This window comes from Petromyzon marinus, chromosome 11 (genome assembly GCF_048934315.1).
Source record: "Petromyzon marinus isolate PM22_M1 ecotype Great Lakes invasive population chromosome 11, UKy_Petmar_22M1.pri1.0, whole genome shotgun sequence".
NCBI lineage: Eukaryota > Metazoa > Chordata > Hyperoartia > Petromyzontiformes > Petromyzontidae > Petromyzon > Petromyzon marinus.
Window position 1 is genome coordinate 8,709,846 of NC_133677.1, and position 17,103 is coordinate 8,726,948.

General features: G+C 45.6%; 1 protein-coding gene across 3 annotated transcripts in view; it reads left to right on the plus strand.

Moving 5' to 3' along the window:
* LOXL4 (lysyl oxidase like 4) overlaps positions 1 to 17,103 on the plus strand; it is a 76,143-nt gene that overhangs the window by 52,258 nt on the left and 6,782 nt on the right. For 2 of the 3 annotated variants that reach the window (XM_076066356.1, XM_032952105.2), the window contains 4 exons: positions 129 to 284; positions 8,775 to 8,940; positions 9,681 to 9,924; positions 14,140 to 14,255. In XM_076066356.1, the coding sequence (XP_075922471.1) occupies positions 129 to 284; positions 8,775 to 8,940; positions 9,681 to 9,924; positions 14,140 to 14,255 (682 nt within the window). The remainder of the gene's footprint in view (positions 1 to 128; positions 285 to 8,774; positions 8,941 to 9,680; positions 9,925 to 14,139; positions 14,256 to 17,103) is intronic. The other variant, XM_032952104.2, reaches the window with a different exon arrangement.

Consider the following 17,103-nt stretch of genomic DNA (forward strand, 5'->3'; position numbering starts at 1 on the left):
CCTGTCGCATGAACGCCGTTGGATGAACGCACGCGGCTGCCCCCCCCCATTCCCCCGCTGCCCCCCCCGCCCCCCCCCCTCCACGCTCTCCCTCTCTCTGCCGCCGCTCTGTCGCTCGCTCCTCGCAGATCCGCTTAACGGGCGGACGCAACGAGTGGGAGGGCCGGCTCGAGGTGAGGCGATCCAAAAGGTGGGGCACGGTTTGCGGCGACGGGTGGACGACGCTGGAGGCCATGGTGGCCTGTCGTCAGCTGGGCCTGGGCTTTGCTGTGCATGCGCTCACGGTATGTGGCCGGTGCTGACCCCCACCGAGAACTCTGTGCTGCCGTTGTACACGCCCTGGTCTCCGAGGTGTTGAGATGACCACAAGGATCTGCTATCGTCGTCCTAGTAGTCGACCCCCCCCCCCCCCCAGTGTTACGCACTGCTGCCCTAGCAGCGATGAGCCACCGCAGAGCTAAACGTCTCTTGGTGCGTGCCCAGTGGCCAATGTTGACCCACCAAAGTGCTGCGGTGCTCTCAGGATGAGTGCGTACACATTGCCGACGGACGCTGTGATGATCCATCAGAACGTTGTGCTTAAGGTGACATACGGCCGGAGATCATTGTTGACCCACCACAACACAGTATTCGGTTGGTAAATTCCCAGTGGCTATTGTTAACTCACGACAACACAATAATCCCACGGTAAATGTGCAGTGCTAATTGTTGACCCACCACAACACTGCGTTCTCACGACCGAGTTCCCCGGTGCCAACCCGACACAAGGATGAACATTCATATTTCACGATTGTGTAGCGTGTGTTTCGCGATACGACACGCCTTGGCTCAATTCAGAAGAAGTGTGGTCACTAAGGGGAACGGAATGTACTCTGTGGTGCGTAGGTCGAATCTGTGATTAATTTTGTGATTCTTGTTTTACTTGAGTTACTTAAGGTAACGTTAGGTTACGCAGCTGCTGCCCTCTCTCACTAAACCGGCTATTGTTTTATTCAGAGTTTCTACCAATCATGCTGATTGCGCGTGGGTGTGTGTGTGTGTACGTGCGTGTGCGTGCGTGCATGTGGGGTGCATTTCTGCTTTTCACGCACTGCGCCATGAACCCAGTGACCTGGGCTCGATTCTCAGCCAAGGATAATATTTGTGTGAACTTGTTATGTGCCTCCTCGAGATGGACGAAGCATAAAATGTGTACATGGTACCATGTGTACCACTAGGGAGACAAAGGCAGCGAGTGTGGTGGTGGCCACACCATGCCTTTGTGTGCCATGCCAGCCTTCATAGATGCCCACAGAGAGCACTTGCCCCAAAAGTATGTTAAAGGCTGCATGGAGGATCTTTGTATTTTTGCACGTGTAGGACAGTTGCTCACACGCTGCGCTATCTTCGTCTGTAGCTCGATTTTCAGCCACGGATAAAGATAACATCGTCGGCTAGTGGTGTCTCAATCTATCCTGGGCCTCACTCAGGTCACCTCGGCCTGAAATGAGTATCCAGCGCAGTGCGTAAACATCAGCACTGGGGAAACAAATGCAGCCAGGCGTTTCGCTGGATGCAACATCCCGTTGTGCACCATGCTGGCCACAATTGATTCTCGCTAAGACCATTTGCCCCTGCAGTCTCTAAGGTTAAAAGGGAGAATGTCCGTATGTATGTGTGTGGGTGTAGTAGTCTGATCAGCAACCTGCAGCACAGCGATCTGGGTACAATTCGTGGTCGTAACGCATGCACACTACCAGTGGAAAATCATATTTGGGCCTCGTCAAGTTTAGCTCGGCCTAAATATATATAAATATCTGATTCATTGTGTCCATATCAGGAATTAGTGGCTAAGGTGGCGGAGCAAAGGTGTTCACCATGACCCGCCTTGCATTGCCTTTTGAAATGCGCAACGAAAACATTTCTATTGGCAGTTTCACAAGGCTAAAATGGGGCATCTTTGTCTATGTGTGTTATCTTTATTTGTGGAAATGCCTGTGAAGATTAATTGTTTGGAAAACTGAGTCAGTGTTCTGCAGAAAAATGTAATCGGGAGCTGCCGCAAGTCACGTCTAAATAAACGGAAGATTTAGTGACCAGTGGTAGCACAGAACTCAGAGTAGTACCAGAAAATTGAGACCCATCCTCGCCCGGCCAACGGAATGAGATCGGAATGAGAAGTGTCAGCGAATCTGTGATATTACCGATATTGAGGTCACGTGCAGTGGGGAAAGGTGCGGGTCCCCCCTCTCCCGCTTCTTCTAAGATGTTTTACCAGTGTAGAGAAGAGTATGCCAAAATAATTTCTAGAGGCATCCTACTCGAGGGAGCTCTCTACAGCTCTCTCTAGCGGAGGCCCTTCTGCCAGCAGTGGCTCAGCAGGACATTGCGGGGCTGCGCCTTTACCACTTTTACGTTGAAATTGCTGTCGTGACTTTAGAATTCTTTCAGGTAACTGCGTTTCCTAAAGTTGCCATTTTGGGTCCGGTCCTGGTTATTGTAATGCCGGTAGTCCCATTGTGTTTGTTTGGTCAGCAAAACCTCCACCACTTAACTGCAATTTTCTTAAAAGCTATATTTTCTTTCGAATCGAGTTTCTTTCATTCTTCACATTATGAGAGGCACAGGGCAGCGGAAAGTAATTCATCTCCGCACATTTTTCTGCATAATGTGACCCATAACTGGAGGAATTTTTCAGTTACATTTATGCAGCTGCCATGCGATTTCATGATCAGTCTAAAAAAAGGTATTGATATGACAACACAAAGATTCCCCGTATAGCCTCAACAGGCTGTTGGGGCACGTACTGTTAGCGAGCACCTATAAACAATGGCGGAGCCAGGATTTTCAGGTAGGGGGGGCAACCCCTCCAGCAATGAAAAATGATAGAGGAGTTGTTAGTATGGGCTTGTCCCTTGATTTTTATTCGACGCGTGTGCGGCGATGGCGCAGCCATCGATCGAGGATCGAATTCGAACCGTGTGTGATCGGCATCGCGCTCGCTGAAGGTGTTTGCCTTCAGGGAAATCGTGGACTGTATACGCAACTGCGCACAATTCTGAGTCACTTATAACTGCTTTGCCGTTACTTATTGCCAATTATGGACTCAGACTATTGTCCTATCATCTCATAATAATACGCTACACAGTGGCAGTGGGGGTCGCAAAATGCCGATTTATTACTAACAAACCCCAATGATCCGGTGGAAATTAGGGATTTAGATCGGATCATTAGGGGGGCACGTGCCCCCCCCCCCCCCACTGGCTCCGCCAGTGCCTATAAAGGCCGGTCTGGCACACAAGGGGGTGGGTGGCCAGCACCACGCCTAGCTGCCTTTTTCTCCCTTGTAGCGATGTTTATACATCGCTCCGGGTACTCATTAGAGGCTGAGTTGACCTAGGGGAGGCCCAGGACCGGTTCACACACAAGCGCACGCACACTGTGAGGTCATGCAGCTCTTGGATAGCCTCTGAGTGCACACTCAGGTCTCAGGGTATTTTATCTGCTCCTTTCAGCAAGTAAGATTCGCTTTATTTAAAACGCTGGTGTAACACTGCAGATGTAAAATGTATTGCAATCTAATTTCTTTGTTAATTGTGCAATTGCACAATTATGCAAGCTCATAGAATTGATTTCCAGATTGAAAAAACTAAATGTACAAATGATTAGGCTTTCTTTTCATTGATATAAAGTAAACTCGAACATTTATTTTTTCTTACTTAGTTCATTTTTAACATATGTAGATTATGTTTTTCCTTTGGCACTGATTAGTCCATAAAATTCACATTCTGACATTTGGACGTATAAATTTAAGCTCTGCCGTGTAATAATTTGACATTTTTTTTGCACAGTATTTGTTTCATGCCTCATTGGGCATTTTGATCTTACATCCATTACACTGTATATACTGTATACATGTCATTTTAAGATCATTGCAGTTAACACATACAACGTGACCGCCAAATGGCTACAACGTTGTATTGGTAACGGTATGCGAATTCACCTTTTAGGCACCTGATTTACTTTTCTGTTTGGCCAGCGATACCGGGTCTGACAAAATAAATACTTTTTTCGTCTTCAACTTAAAAAAAATCCCCACTCTAATCTATTTCACATCTGGGTTACGTGTTACTGTATGGCCAGCAGACTATCTTTTTTTTACAGAGGTAGCCTTAACTGCTGCAAGCCCGACTCCCAGTCCAAATGGGTGCAGAGTCAGCAGAAATTCGGACCTAGGTAGGAGACAGACATTTCTCCTGTCACCAACAGCATAAATAAACAGCCATGCTGAGCACGGCAAGGAGGGGGCCTCACTGCAATCATAACTCACTGTTATTTGAAAGAGGATTCCATTGGCCCGGTTGTGTTTAATAGTGCACCTTTTGGAAATGTACGGTCCACGTGTCAAACCAATGCCGGATGAGGGCCTTCCCATGCCGTGCTGGTCGTGGGGGTTATTGGGTCACACTTAACCTCCTTGGTCAGTACGGGGTTGGTAAAGTTGGGAAGCACAGAGGTGGGTGCATATAAGTACAGTACAACAATGGATTCTGCTGCACTGCCCTCTGCTGTCCACCAGCCGATAAAACCTCTCATGCATGGTGGTCGCCCATCCACACTACCCGGCCTCCTCTCTGCTTTAGTATAAATAAATGGGTATGTCTGCAATAAAAAAATAACGACAGTAACTAGTTACGCATAACAACTTAAGTCTCATTTTCAAGAGAATCATGCGTGGCACTTTTGGCTAGTCGAGTCATTTGTACCTAGAGAAAACCCACACACGAGGGAAGAACACTCAAATCATCCACACAAATAGGTCAGCAAGTTATTATTTCATCTGCAGTACTGCCTTGTAGAGACTACCGCCACAAGCCCTAAGATCTGTGCACGATCCACCAACCCTGCCTCCAAAGCGTTGAATTGCATCCACGTGTAAGGCCACCAAATTTCTGGGAAGCTCAACACGAGGGGATGGGTGGCCAGCACCAAACCCGGCAGCCTTTGTCTTCCTAGTATCGATATTTACACAGGTACGAATTTTAAGCTGAGTTGATCTAGGGGAGGCCCAGGCCTAGTTCAGGTAATTGTCGCTGGTGTTGGCTGCGAGCCGGAAGCGAAGCTCGGGTCCGCAGGCTTTGTCGTGCAGCGTGCCAACTGCTGCGCCACCGCTCCCCTAGCCTTGGCGACAACCACCTTACTCTTTGGTTCTATTCGGTAAAGTCACGTAGGTAAAAAATAAAACAACAAAAATCACTAAAACAACAAAAATCAATGCGATTTTTTGTCGTTTTATTTTTTACTTACGTGACTTTACCGAATAGAACCAAAGAGTATGGATCCTTGCAGTCACGAAAGCTTCAAATCTAGAATTGACAACCACCTTGGCGACAACCCTGCCGCCTCAAAGTCAGCAGGGCAGCGCGTGAGGCTGCACTCCCCTCAGGGTCGAGCCCCGCTGAGTTACGCCATAGCCCCTGTGATCAACAGAAACGCGTCTCTTGCAGTCCGGTTGATTAATTTCATCTTTCCGTCCTTAACGCAATTACGCACTGTGCCGCTTGGCCATCCTCTTTTAATGGCAGTTTACGTACTTTCCAAGACATAACTCATTCACCATCTCCTGCCCAGCTGGCAATCCCGCAAACAGGAAACCCAACAATAACATGGCATCAAAAGCTTTCTGCAGACGGCAGCGGCCTGTTCTTCGCGACTTTGCCAAGGCATGATCTCAAGTCCCCATTTTAAAATACCCAGCTTTTGTTTAAACAGTACACAAATTGCAAATACTTTTCGCTGCCATGAGCAACATATCACGCATTTTTTAAAATGGAAGTGTGTACAAAAAAGCTTCCATTATGGGGGTTTTCTTCTTCTGTATCTCCTGGAGTTGTTTTCATTGTCCTTACTCGTGCTTATACTCCACTGCCAATGCAATCCCTGACATCTTACAAAGATATTACAATAGTCTTACACACACATTGTATAATACTTAACTCATCCCAATTGGTCTCTGTGGTCAAAGACATTGTACTGGCCCCTGACGATATCCTTGTCAGCTTTGATGTGGTGTCTCTGTTCACCAAGGTCCCAGTACCTGACACCATTGAAATAATTGAGGATCTGGTCCAACATGGCCTAAACCCCGAAGTACCTGCGCTGGTTAGACACTGCCTCACCAACACCTACTTTACTTGGAATGGTCCCTTTTACAAGCAAAATGAGGGCACTCCTATGGGTTCTCCCTTGTCACCAGTGATAGCCAATGTTTTCATGGAGAAATTTGAATCGGACGCCATCCAGACATTCACCCTCAGTCCTTACCTGTGGAAGAGATATGTGGATGACACTTTCGTCATTTGGCTACATGGCCTCCCAGCTTTGAACCTTTTCCTGGACCACATCAATTCCAGACACCCTTCCATCAGATTCACCATGGAAATAGAGAAAGATGGCAAGCTTCCATTCTTGGATGTTCTGTTTGAGAGGAGGTCTGATGGCTCGTTGGGACATTCTGTTAACAGAAAGCCCACCCACACAGATTCCTACTTGAAACCGGATTCCCACCACCACCCGGCTCAAAATAACTCTTTCATCAAAACGTTACACCATAGGACTCATTGCATTTCAGACCAACACCACTTGACCAGTGAATTAAAATTGGTACGGCTGGCCCTTAGGAGGAACGGATACTCTGACCGTACCATCCGCCAAGCTGTTTCTCCTACCATACAGAAACAACCACCTGATACTCCGATCAAAACCATCACACTACCTTACATAGCAGGCATTACTAAAAAGATTTCCAAAATTCTAAACAAACACAAGATCCAAGTCCGGTTCAATACAGTACACAAAATACGTGATCTGATCCCATCCGTAAAGGATGTCATCCCTGACTTACAGTACCCCGGAGTCATGTAGAATGAGAATAAAATAATAAAATAATAAAATAAAATTACACAATAAAATTCTCACGATGTTTCGGCCACAACACAAGTGGCCTTCTTCAGGTGGAAGGAACAGACCTGTCGGGACGACAGAACTTCAATGAACGTTGTTAAGATTCGTAGCGTCTTTTAAGCTGGTTTAGAGAAGTGAGGCACCTTGACAAAGGGGTTAACAAATCAAACAGGAGAATTTATCATTGAAATAACTGAGCTGTACCTGTGGTGATTGTTATATCGGGGAGACGAAACGACATTTCTCTGACCGAATTCGCGAGCATAAATCAGATTTGAAACATGGCAGAACGAATTCATCTGCTGTGGCTGATCACTGTTACAACGCTATGGGTGATCATGAGATTGTCTTTTCCGATACCAAGGTTCTTTGTAAACCTACAGGTTATCACCAAAGATTTGTCCACGAAGCCATTCAGATGTACAAACACAGGCATAATTTCAACCGAGAGGATGGTTTCAAATTAAGCAACCACTGGAAAGACGTTTTGAATCATACCAAACGCTAACTAATTTCTAACAAAAATTTCAAGCAGTGGTATACCAAACATTCCTTCCGAACTTTTCTATTTTCCTTTTTCTACTGCTCCCTTACAGCACATCCTGGCCGATACTCTTTCCGTTTATATTTCACACACACAGTGACCCATCTCCCGCACCCTCCACACAACAAAAGACGGATAAACTCATCCCCGCACACACACAGCGACCCATCACCCCGCTCCCTCTACACAACAAAAGACGGATTAACTCAGCCCTGCACACACACAGTCACCCATCCCCCGCACCCTCTACACAACAAATACAAACACAGGCATTACTTCAACCGAGAGGATGGTTTCAAATTAAGCAACCACTGAAGAGACGTTTTAAATCATACCAAACGCTAACTAATTTCTAACAGCAATTTCAAGCAGTGGTATACCAAACATTATTTCCGAACTTTTCGATTTTCCTTTTTTCTACTGCCTCCCCTTACAGCACAGCCTGGCAGAACCTTTTTCCGTTTATATTGCACACACACAGTGACCCATCTCCCGCACCTTCTACACGACAAAAGGTGGATTAACTCAGCTCCGCACCCCATTAAAGTCTCCTACATGGCCCCTCCCACACCCCCCCCCCCCCTACCTTAACCTGTATTTAAGCGCTAGGTTCCCAGAGCCTCGCCACTTGGTGCAGCGATTTTGGCTGTGACTGGTCCTACCTGAAGACGGAAGCTTGCGTTGCCTCCGAAACGTCGTGTTTTAATTGTTTATTTTATTTTCATTTGTTTTACCTACGTGACTTTACCGAATAAAACCAAAGAGTATAATAGCTGCTATTTCAGCAAGTACCGGTAATCGACCATGACAAAAATCTGAGAAGAGGATTAGGCCCAGGCAGTGGAGTTTGTTTTAGTGTAAAGTGGAGAGGCGACGTGTGAAGAAATGGGCACTTGGCTCCCAGGCATGGGGCGCCACAGTGGCTAGGAGATGTTAACTCCCTCGCCTGGTATGCAGGAGGTCGTGGGTTCGATCCCGACCCTAACGCCTGTATTTTGGAGTTCCCACGCGTTATCCCCGTGGTCGCGTGTTTTTTTCCCTTCGCGTTTAGAAACATGCGTTTAGAGTGTTTGGCTGCTCTTAAGTGTCCACATCATAAGCCACTTCTTTGAGCTATCGTTTGTGGCCAGGTCGCTTTTGAAAAAAAAATACGCTATATACCTCAGTGGTCCTTACCTGGTAAAAAAAAAATTGTTTCGTTTAGTTCAGTCTTGAGTGCTCGCCCTGCTCCGCTCAACTTAACCATCCTGCCCTGAACCCCCGACCGCCCTCCACCCCGGGTGCGCAGGAGACGTGGTACTTCCAGGGCGACAGCGGCGTGGAGGAGGTGCTCATGAGCGGCGTGCAGTGCTCGGGAACCGAGATGTCGTTGGCCCACTGCCGCCACCACGGCAGCCGCGTCAAATGCAAGAGAGGGGGTGGCCGCTATGCCGCCGGCGTCGTCTGCACCGAGAGTACGCCGCTCCGTCCCGCTACCGCCCCGTCCCGCTACCGCCCCGTACCGCTACCGCCCCGTACCGCTACCGCCCCGTCCCGCTACCGCCCCGTACCGCTACCGCCCCGTACCGATGACTCTTTAACCGCGAGCGGCGTTCGTTGAGTCGGCAACTCTAACCGAGGTGGAAAGCCTTCATGGGCCAGGCAGGGCCCGATGAGCAGGCCACTCACCCCTGCGGGTGTGGATAGTGGCTGAGTTGGGCATGGCTATGGCAAAAGCGGCTACTTGCTACAAAAAAGGGCCACTGCCCGAAACGTTGCCTATGCAATGTTATTGACGAATGTGTTGAGTTTTGTTGTTATGTTTTTTTCTTGTGCACCGCTGCCAACGCAGCATCACCATATTTGTTAAATATGTAAAGGTAGGTAGGATTGAGGGAGGGAGGAGTTGCAACATCACCTTGCATCCCGGACGGTTGAGCCTCCCAGCATTAATATTTCGATTAACTGTTCACCCAGAAAAACCTCGCTGGGTCTTACGACTCCAGTCATTCGGTAGCTTTACGCAAACAGAAAGAGGACTCGAGAGAAAAAAAAAAGACACAACTGAACATCTGCCGCTCACTGCAGCCACCCCCAATTGGACACACAGACGCACACACATGAAGCGCCGGGGTCGATAGGGACGTGGTCCGACCGTGGGCCAACAGCGCAGAGCTCCCCGTGACCAACGGGCACCGCGCGGCTTTCCCGGCAGGCGCCCCGGACCTGGTGCTGAACTCGCGCATCGTGCAGGAGTCGGCCTACCTGGAGGACCGCCCGCTGCACCTGCTGTACTGCGCCGCCGAGGAGAACTGCCTGTCGGCGAGCGCCTCTGCCATGAACTGGCCGTACGGCTCGCGGCGCCTCCTGCGCTTCTCCTCGCAGATCCACAACGTCGGGCGCACCGACTTCAGGCCCAAGGCCGGCAGCCACGCGTGGGTCTGGCATCAGTGCCACAGGTACGAGACGGGACGGCCCCGGTCGAGCGGGAGGGCCAGGGGTCTTCCCCACTCTCTTTACGTAATTTCGCTAATGCGTCGCACCTCCGAGTCGCAGGGTTGGCTACGCAGAGGGCAAGAGGAAGTTCGGCATACATACGTGTATACTTTATTTAATAACCACGACCTGATTCGTGTCGCCTCAACCCCACACTTACGTCACTGACAGCATCATCCGTCCTTTCTCGTATCCATCCGCCTCTCAGTCTTCACCTCCACCTAGCCTGTAAATCGCTTTGATTGACGTCGTTTCGATATTCGTCGTCGCACCTTTGAGGAACGCATCCCCGACGTAAACCGGGGTATTACTGTAAAAAAGGTTTCACACGAGATCCGGGCTCTTGCAATACAACCTAGCAGCTTGTTGGGCCTTTTCTGCTGAAATAAATAAAATATAATCTAGTTATCTTGATGATGCTGGATGTAATCTCAAGCGAAACGGCATGTATAAAAGTGTAAAAATGTTGCTTGCCTTTCAACATTCCCGTTTTGATAATTAACGAAAATCAATTTGCATATCTGCCCACGTTACAACTAGATTTGATAGGCTGTGTCGGGGTGGTGGAGCGTTATAGTAAAAAAATGGCATTATACCTCCACGATTTATCCCAGGAGAAAACAATAGCACTGTGTAACAATTTATTATTTTTTTGTTCCTGGGTAGTAAGTGTTATTTCCTAATTGCTTATGCCTCAAAAGTACAGAAAATGGCTATTATTCCACACAAACTTTGCTTTTGTGACCAGGACAGTGATATTTTGAAATGTACCTATTTTCTGAACATTCCAGATAGATTCAGTGCTGAGTAAACTTGGAGTAACTTCTAGAACATTTTAGAACTTTCCAAGCATCTGGCAGACGCATTTTGCTCTGTCTGCGGCCAATTTATCAAGACAAGAGCGAAAAAGTACTCTGTGGAAGCATCTACTAAGATGTGTGATCATTATCAATCATATTAGTCACGAAAGCCTTATGTATAAAATTTACCTATGAGCTGATTGCCTATTTCAATAATGCTAAATCCAAAATATAGGGGTTTTTTGGGTTGGCATGTTCTGTTTGCGTGACAAACCTTACTAATTGACTGTGTTGGATAGTGCCAGGTTGAACCTACGTGTTATATAATGCTAAAGTCAAATAGTTCAAATATCTTGAAACTTGTTGGCAGTGGTGCAGATAATAATAACAATCATGCCTCACTACATTTCACAACTGATGACAAAAGGCCGCCTTTCTGTATCGTTATAGTTAATGCCGATATATACAGTATATTAAAAATATACATTGCAGCGATATATTATGGAAAGCGATAGGGCAACGCAGTCCTGAAATGTAATGGAGATTCTGCAGCTGGTGTGTGCGCCCCTTCCTTTTAGTCTCCTAAAAGAAAGTCGCATCGTGATTTGTGTCCCACAGATGTGCGTGGCTAGTCCGTTTTAAAGCAGCACCTTGGACAGGCACGCAACACGGCAGATTGATGATGAGAATTGTCCACAGAGTGCGCGTACGAGCAAATCGATGAGTAACAATCCCCCGAAGCAACTCCGTCCACTAACTCACAGAGGCACATGTCTGAGGTTCTCAAACAGAGATCACCGAAAGGTCACCGTTGGTACATTTTCATGGCACCATCGTTGGGGTGGCTAGTTGCTTCGAATGCTTGCGATCAACCCTCTTTCTCCACAGTTTGCTGATGCTACAAGCGAGCCCCAATCCTGCTTAATTTGCATGACGTAGCAAGCAGTGGAAGTCTACCGATCTGTTTCGATGTGCGTATGGTATTGGTTAATGTTGCAAACATAAGAAAAATATGCTCCATATACACGATACACAGTTGTATAGCCCCTAACTACTGCGCTCATGAGCATTTGATATACATATTAAGTTGAAATACGTACATGTCTACATCCGATTAGCTCGGTTGGCTACGTACGGTGCGAAAGAAGTTCAACACGCAGTAAGTACATTAATAGTAAAGGTATACACATGAGTACCACTCGTTGTAATGATGGTGATGTCACCACAGTACCTTCGCCAGGACTAGTTTGCTCCGAAGGCTCTTCACAGTTGCAAAAGCTCTCCACTAAGGCCACCGGTCAAATCCACACATTGTTGATTTTAACATACTTGCTTTACCGTCACACCAATTCACTGGATACTTTCCCTGCCACCACGTGTAAATGGTTGAAATATGACTGAATATAATTCCTGTGTTCCATTTTCACCTTGTAGGACGTACTGTATCAGCAGAGTCAGGTTTATTAAACAAAGTACTGTTCGGTGCCAGATGTTATAGGCATAAGCACTCCACATAAGATATATGTAGAGAGGGCCCCTTTTCAGCACAAAACAGCTGTACTGTATAAGAACGGACTATGCAATTGAGTAAATGAAGCAATTGGCGGGACCCCGGGGTCCCATCACTGCCCCGGGGTGGGAAAAACCTTCGTAGCGACACGAGTCTTGCCTTACCGACAACAACAAAACTAGTGGTCAATCGATTGGCCTCGTCGAGAGCTACTTTGGGCACTAAGTTTCGTAAAAAGTTGAAAAATTACATAAACACGTTAAATTCACTGCGGGGGCGGGCTCGCCTTGGCAAAGAAGCCGAGGATCGACGGCCGACCGGAGGGCGTCGTCGCCGCGCGCGACTGCGGCGGACGCCCCCCGGGGCTCGCGTTTGGCCGGTGGGGTGGCGCCCATCGTGTCGATCGCCGCCTGCTGCTGCTGCTGGCGCTTGTTGGCGCGAGTCTGGGCGGGCGGCGCGTTGCTGTCGGGATCACGAGTGGGCGGACTGAAAAAATAATTATTATTGACCTGATTTTTGCGGGACCCCGGGGTCCCGCCAAGTTATTCAAATGATCATGGGGAAATAAATAATCCGGCCTCTGTTAGTCGTTCCACGTACAAATAAAATATGCCGTCGTGTTTATTCAAGCAAGTCAATGTTAGTCTGGAAGGCCAATCGGCTGATGGACTAAAGAGTATTTTATTTTCATGAAAGTTGGATATCTATTTTATTACCCATAATCCTCCACTGCAGCACATGATGAGTGTTTATACATTACGTTGTTTATTATTTTAGTGATAACAGCTTTACAATTTAGCAAGCAATGAAAATGCTACTCCCAGATTTGATAAACACTGCATTCTGTTGTCTTGAAAAACTAAAAGGCCTAGCCAAAGTCAACTTGAATATCATTCATACACTGTTAGAACCAGTCTTATTTTTTCAGCATTTTTTTTTGTCATTCTCTTAGTCTGGTCCACTATCGCAGTAAAACATTTGTTAACGATTAGTTATGAAATGTTTGTGTGAGAGGTGCCAATTTTTCTTTAGAAAGATATCTGGTCAACCAATCAGCGAACACTGTAAATATGTTTTATTTACATATACATAAATATCCAATTACCATTTTTGGCCTTCCTCAGTGCACTGTATTGTCTGAAAACGTTACTCACTTACCTTAGTCTGCATCTTCATTCAGGATAGTTAATTTGATTTCATCATAATCATGCTTGTTGGGTAGTTGCAGTCATTGTCACGCTTGAAGATTTTAGTCCACTCATATTTATTGTTGACTAATATTAAAAAAAAGATCTTACTTGATGAATATAAAACTGTTAAACCATGACAAACAACGGGAAGGGGAGTAGAGTCAAGGATATAATTTACGTAGAAATTAAAATGAATGGGAAAGGGAAGGAATGGCGGGATAGAAGTTCCCAAGCCAGACAAAGCAGAGAGCACAGCTCGAGATGAGCAGCAGGATTAAATAAATAAATAGATGAATAAATAAATAAATAGATGCATCGTTATAAAAATATAGAAGGAACGCCGGACAGGAAAGGGGAGAAGGAATGACCGGGAGATGTTGGGGATCAGGGAAATTGAGCGGGAAGGAAAGATAAGGAGCAACAAGAGTGAGCTGCATGGAGGAGCGTCAGCGTGTGTTTTCATAGGGGGCCGGGAAAGGGGAGGGATTCAGAGTGCTGGTGACCACACAGAAGTCAAGTGGTGGTTTACGGGAAGTTTGAGCTGACTTCGACCTGTAGATGTTTGTCACTGCAGACATCTCGTGAGCACATTGAACGGCGGTTACAACTGGCGAGAAGCCCATCTTGCTCACCGATGCAGTAGATGGGACTTTGCTCTCCTCACTTGTACCACCGCAGGCATTACCACAGCATGGAGGTGTTCACCCACTACGACTTGCTCACGCTCAACGGCACGAAGGTGGCGGAGGGACACAAAGCCAGCTTCTGCCTGGAGGACACGTCGTGCGAGCCAGGTTCGTGACGGCAACTCGCTGCGCCGACGCAAACCCATCGGCAACATTTGCGTTGCTGTGAATTAATTCAAGAGCGCACACTAAGAAGCAACGCGGGGGAGAAGCTTGAGTCATTAATGTTAGATGTTTTTTTTTTACTTTCTATAAACGTGGGTTCACATGCTAACCATCATAATATTAAAAAAATACTACAAACGGTTTCGAGTTTAATTCGTGTCAGAGTTTCCATTGGCATCTATTAGTTTTTACTCATCAATGCTGCATTGAGTCTGAAGTTTTGTTTTCATTTTATTAAAATTCATGTAATTTCAGATTTTCACCCCCAAGTATATATAAATACATTCAACTCTTTTTTTCAGGGGGAAACTGGAAAAGGATGTTTGGCCATATTTTTTCTTCTTTAGAACTTGTCTGTGTCAAAGAATGTTAATATTTGCATATGTATAACAAAATAACTACAAAACTTGCGTAGGTTCATATATCACTTTTTATATTTTGCCTGAAAAAATAAGGACAACAGTTTTTAATTTTCCTTCACTGTTTAATATTTTTGACACGCATACATTATTTTTTTGTGTGCTCAAACTAATGGAATAATCGTTGTATATTTGTCCAAAATGTGTGTGTATATATAATTCCCAGTCCAAACCCAACTCGCTCATCTGTTAATCTGCTGTGCCCTCTGCTGGCCAAACTCTGTACGCGAGGCAGGGTCTGCGGAATGTGGGATACCCAGTGCGGCGTATACATTCCACAACAAAATCACACAATGTGTATAACGCAAACTGGCATACAAAAATTAATCTGGACACAAACTGTTAGTTTTAGTGAACTAATTACACACTAAAACCGGGGTTAGTGTCGATGCAGTGGTTATCACCCTGCGTGATAAGGGGCCGTCCATAAATGACGTCACGCACCTAAGGGAGGGGGGGGTCAGACATTTGTGACGATGTGTGACGAGTAGGGGGGGGGGTTTGAGAAATGTGACGTCACATAAAAATGCGCAACTTTAAATAAATATAGACAACACGTTCTACTTAATTAAATTGACTTTTTAATAAATGTTTTCTCCTACAACATCAGAGTGCAGCGCCACATTAAATACGCACTATAATGACAATAGTTTAAAGCGATTTGAAGCATGTTTTATATATTTTTGGGGGGGGGGGCAGAGCTTTGTGACGTCATATTTGAGGGGGGGTCTGACTTTTTGTGACGCCATGTGACGAGGGGGGGGGTCAAAAATCGTCCAAAATCGCGTGACGTCATTTATGGACGGCCCCTAAACTCACCGAACTAAATTTTTATTTAAAGCTTTCGTGACTGCAGGGATGCATATTCTTGGTTCTTTCGGTAAAGTCACGTAGAAGGGAAACAAAAAAATTTTAAAATATTTTTTATATTTTAAAGTCACGTAAGAAGGGAAACAAGAAAATAATAAAATATTGTTTTATATTTGTATTATTTTATTGTTTCCCTTCTACGTGACTTTACCGAAAAAAAATCACCGAACCAAGTTCGACTCCCCGGCCAAAAGCTGACGTCAGCAGCGAGTGAGATACGAAACGCATCCAGAGGTCTGCTTCACCAGCCTGCCATGACCAGTGTGGTGAAGTATGACATAAACAACCCCTCACCCCCACGACCGACAACAAAGAGGTGCAACAAAACAAGACGAAGTGAAAGTCTGAGAAGATTATAACCGGGGCAGACGCTAACTCACTTACCCCAACGAGGCTCTGCGATGTGTTTCTCTGCAGTCATAGACTGGGCGCCACTCGGTAGAAACCCCTCGTAACGACCACCCGTCTCATAACGACAGGCCTCCATAGAGCCCAATGTGTAGTGTATAGTGTAGTGTATAGTAGTTTATAGTGTAGTGTATAGTAGTGTAGTGTATAGTAGTTTATAGTGTAGTGTATAGTAGTGTAGCGTATAGTAGTGTTTATAGTAGTGTAGTGTATAGTAGTGTATAGTGTAGTGTATAATAGTGTAGTGTATAGTAGTTTATAGTGTAGTGTATAGTAGTGTAGTGTATAGTTGTTTATAGTGTAGTGTATAGTAGTGTAGTGTATAGTGTACTGTATAATAGTATAGTGTATAGTAGTGTATAGTGTAGTGTATAGTAGTGTAGTGTATAGTGTTGTGTATAGTAGTGTAGTGTATAGTGTAGTGTATAGTAGTGTATAGTGTAGTGTATAATATAGTGTATAGTGTAGTGTATAGTGTAGTGTATAGTAGTGTAGTGTATAGTAGTGTATAGAGTAGTGTATAGTAGTGTATAGTGTAGTGTATAGTAATGTATAGTAGTGTATAGTGTAGTGTATAATGTAGTGTATAGTGTAGTGTATAGTAGTGTAGTGTATAGTGTAGAGTATAGTGTAGTGTATAGTGTAGTGTATAGTGTAGTGTATAGTAGTGTATAGAGTAGTGTATAGAGTAGTGTATAGTAGTGTATAGAGTAGTCTATAGTAGTGTAGTGCCTCCATAGAGCCCAATATGTTCACTTACCGACCATTCCCCTGTTAGCGACGGGCTGTTGTAGGTACAGTAAATATTAATTAATGCATTGGTTAACCGTGTTTATTTTCATATTATGTGTTTATAATGTTGTTGGTATCTTTATGTATCAATATCCATTGTTTAAATATAATAAAGTACTTTTTTTGGGTTGAAAAGGGATAACTTTAGATGCTATCGGAGCGAATTAAAGCCTTTAATGTGCATTCGCTTTTCTCGCTTAACGACCAAATCACTTAACGGCCGGTTTCGCGGAATCAGTTACTGTCGTTAAGAGGGTTTTCTACCGTACCATTGCATTTCCACCACCGACAAAGCGTCACGA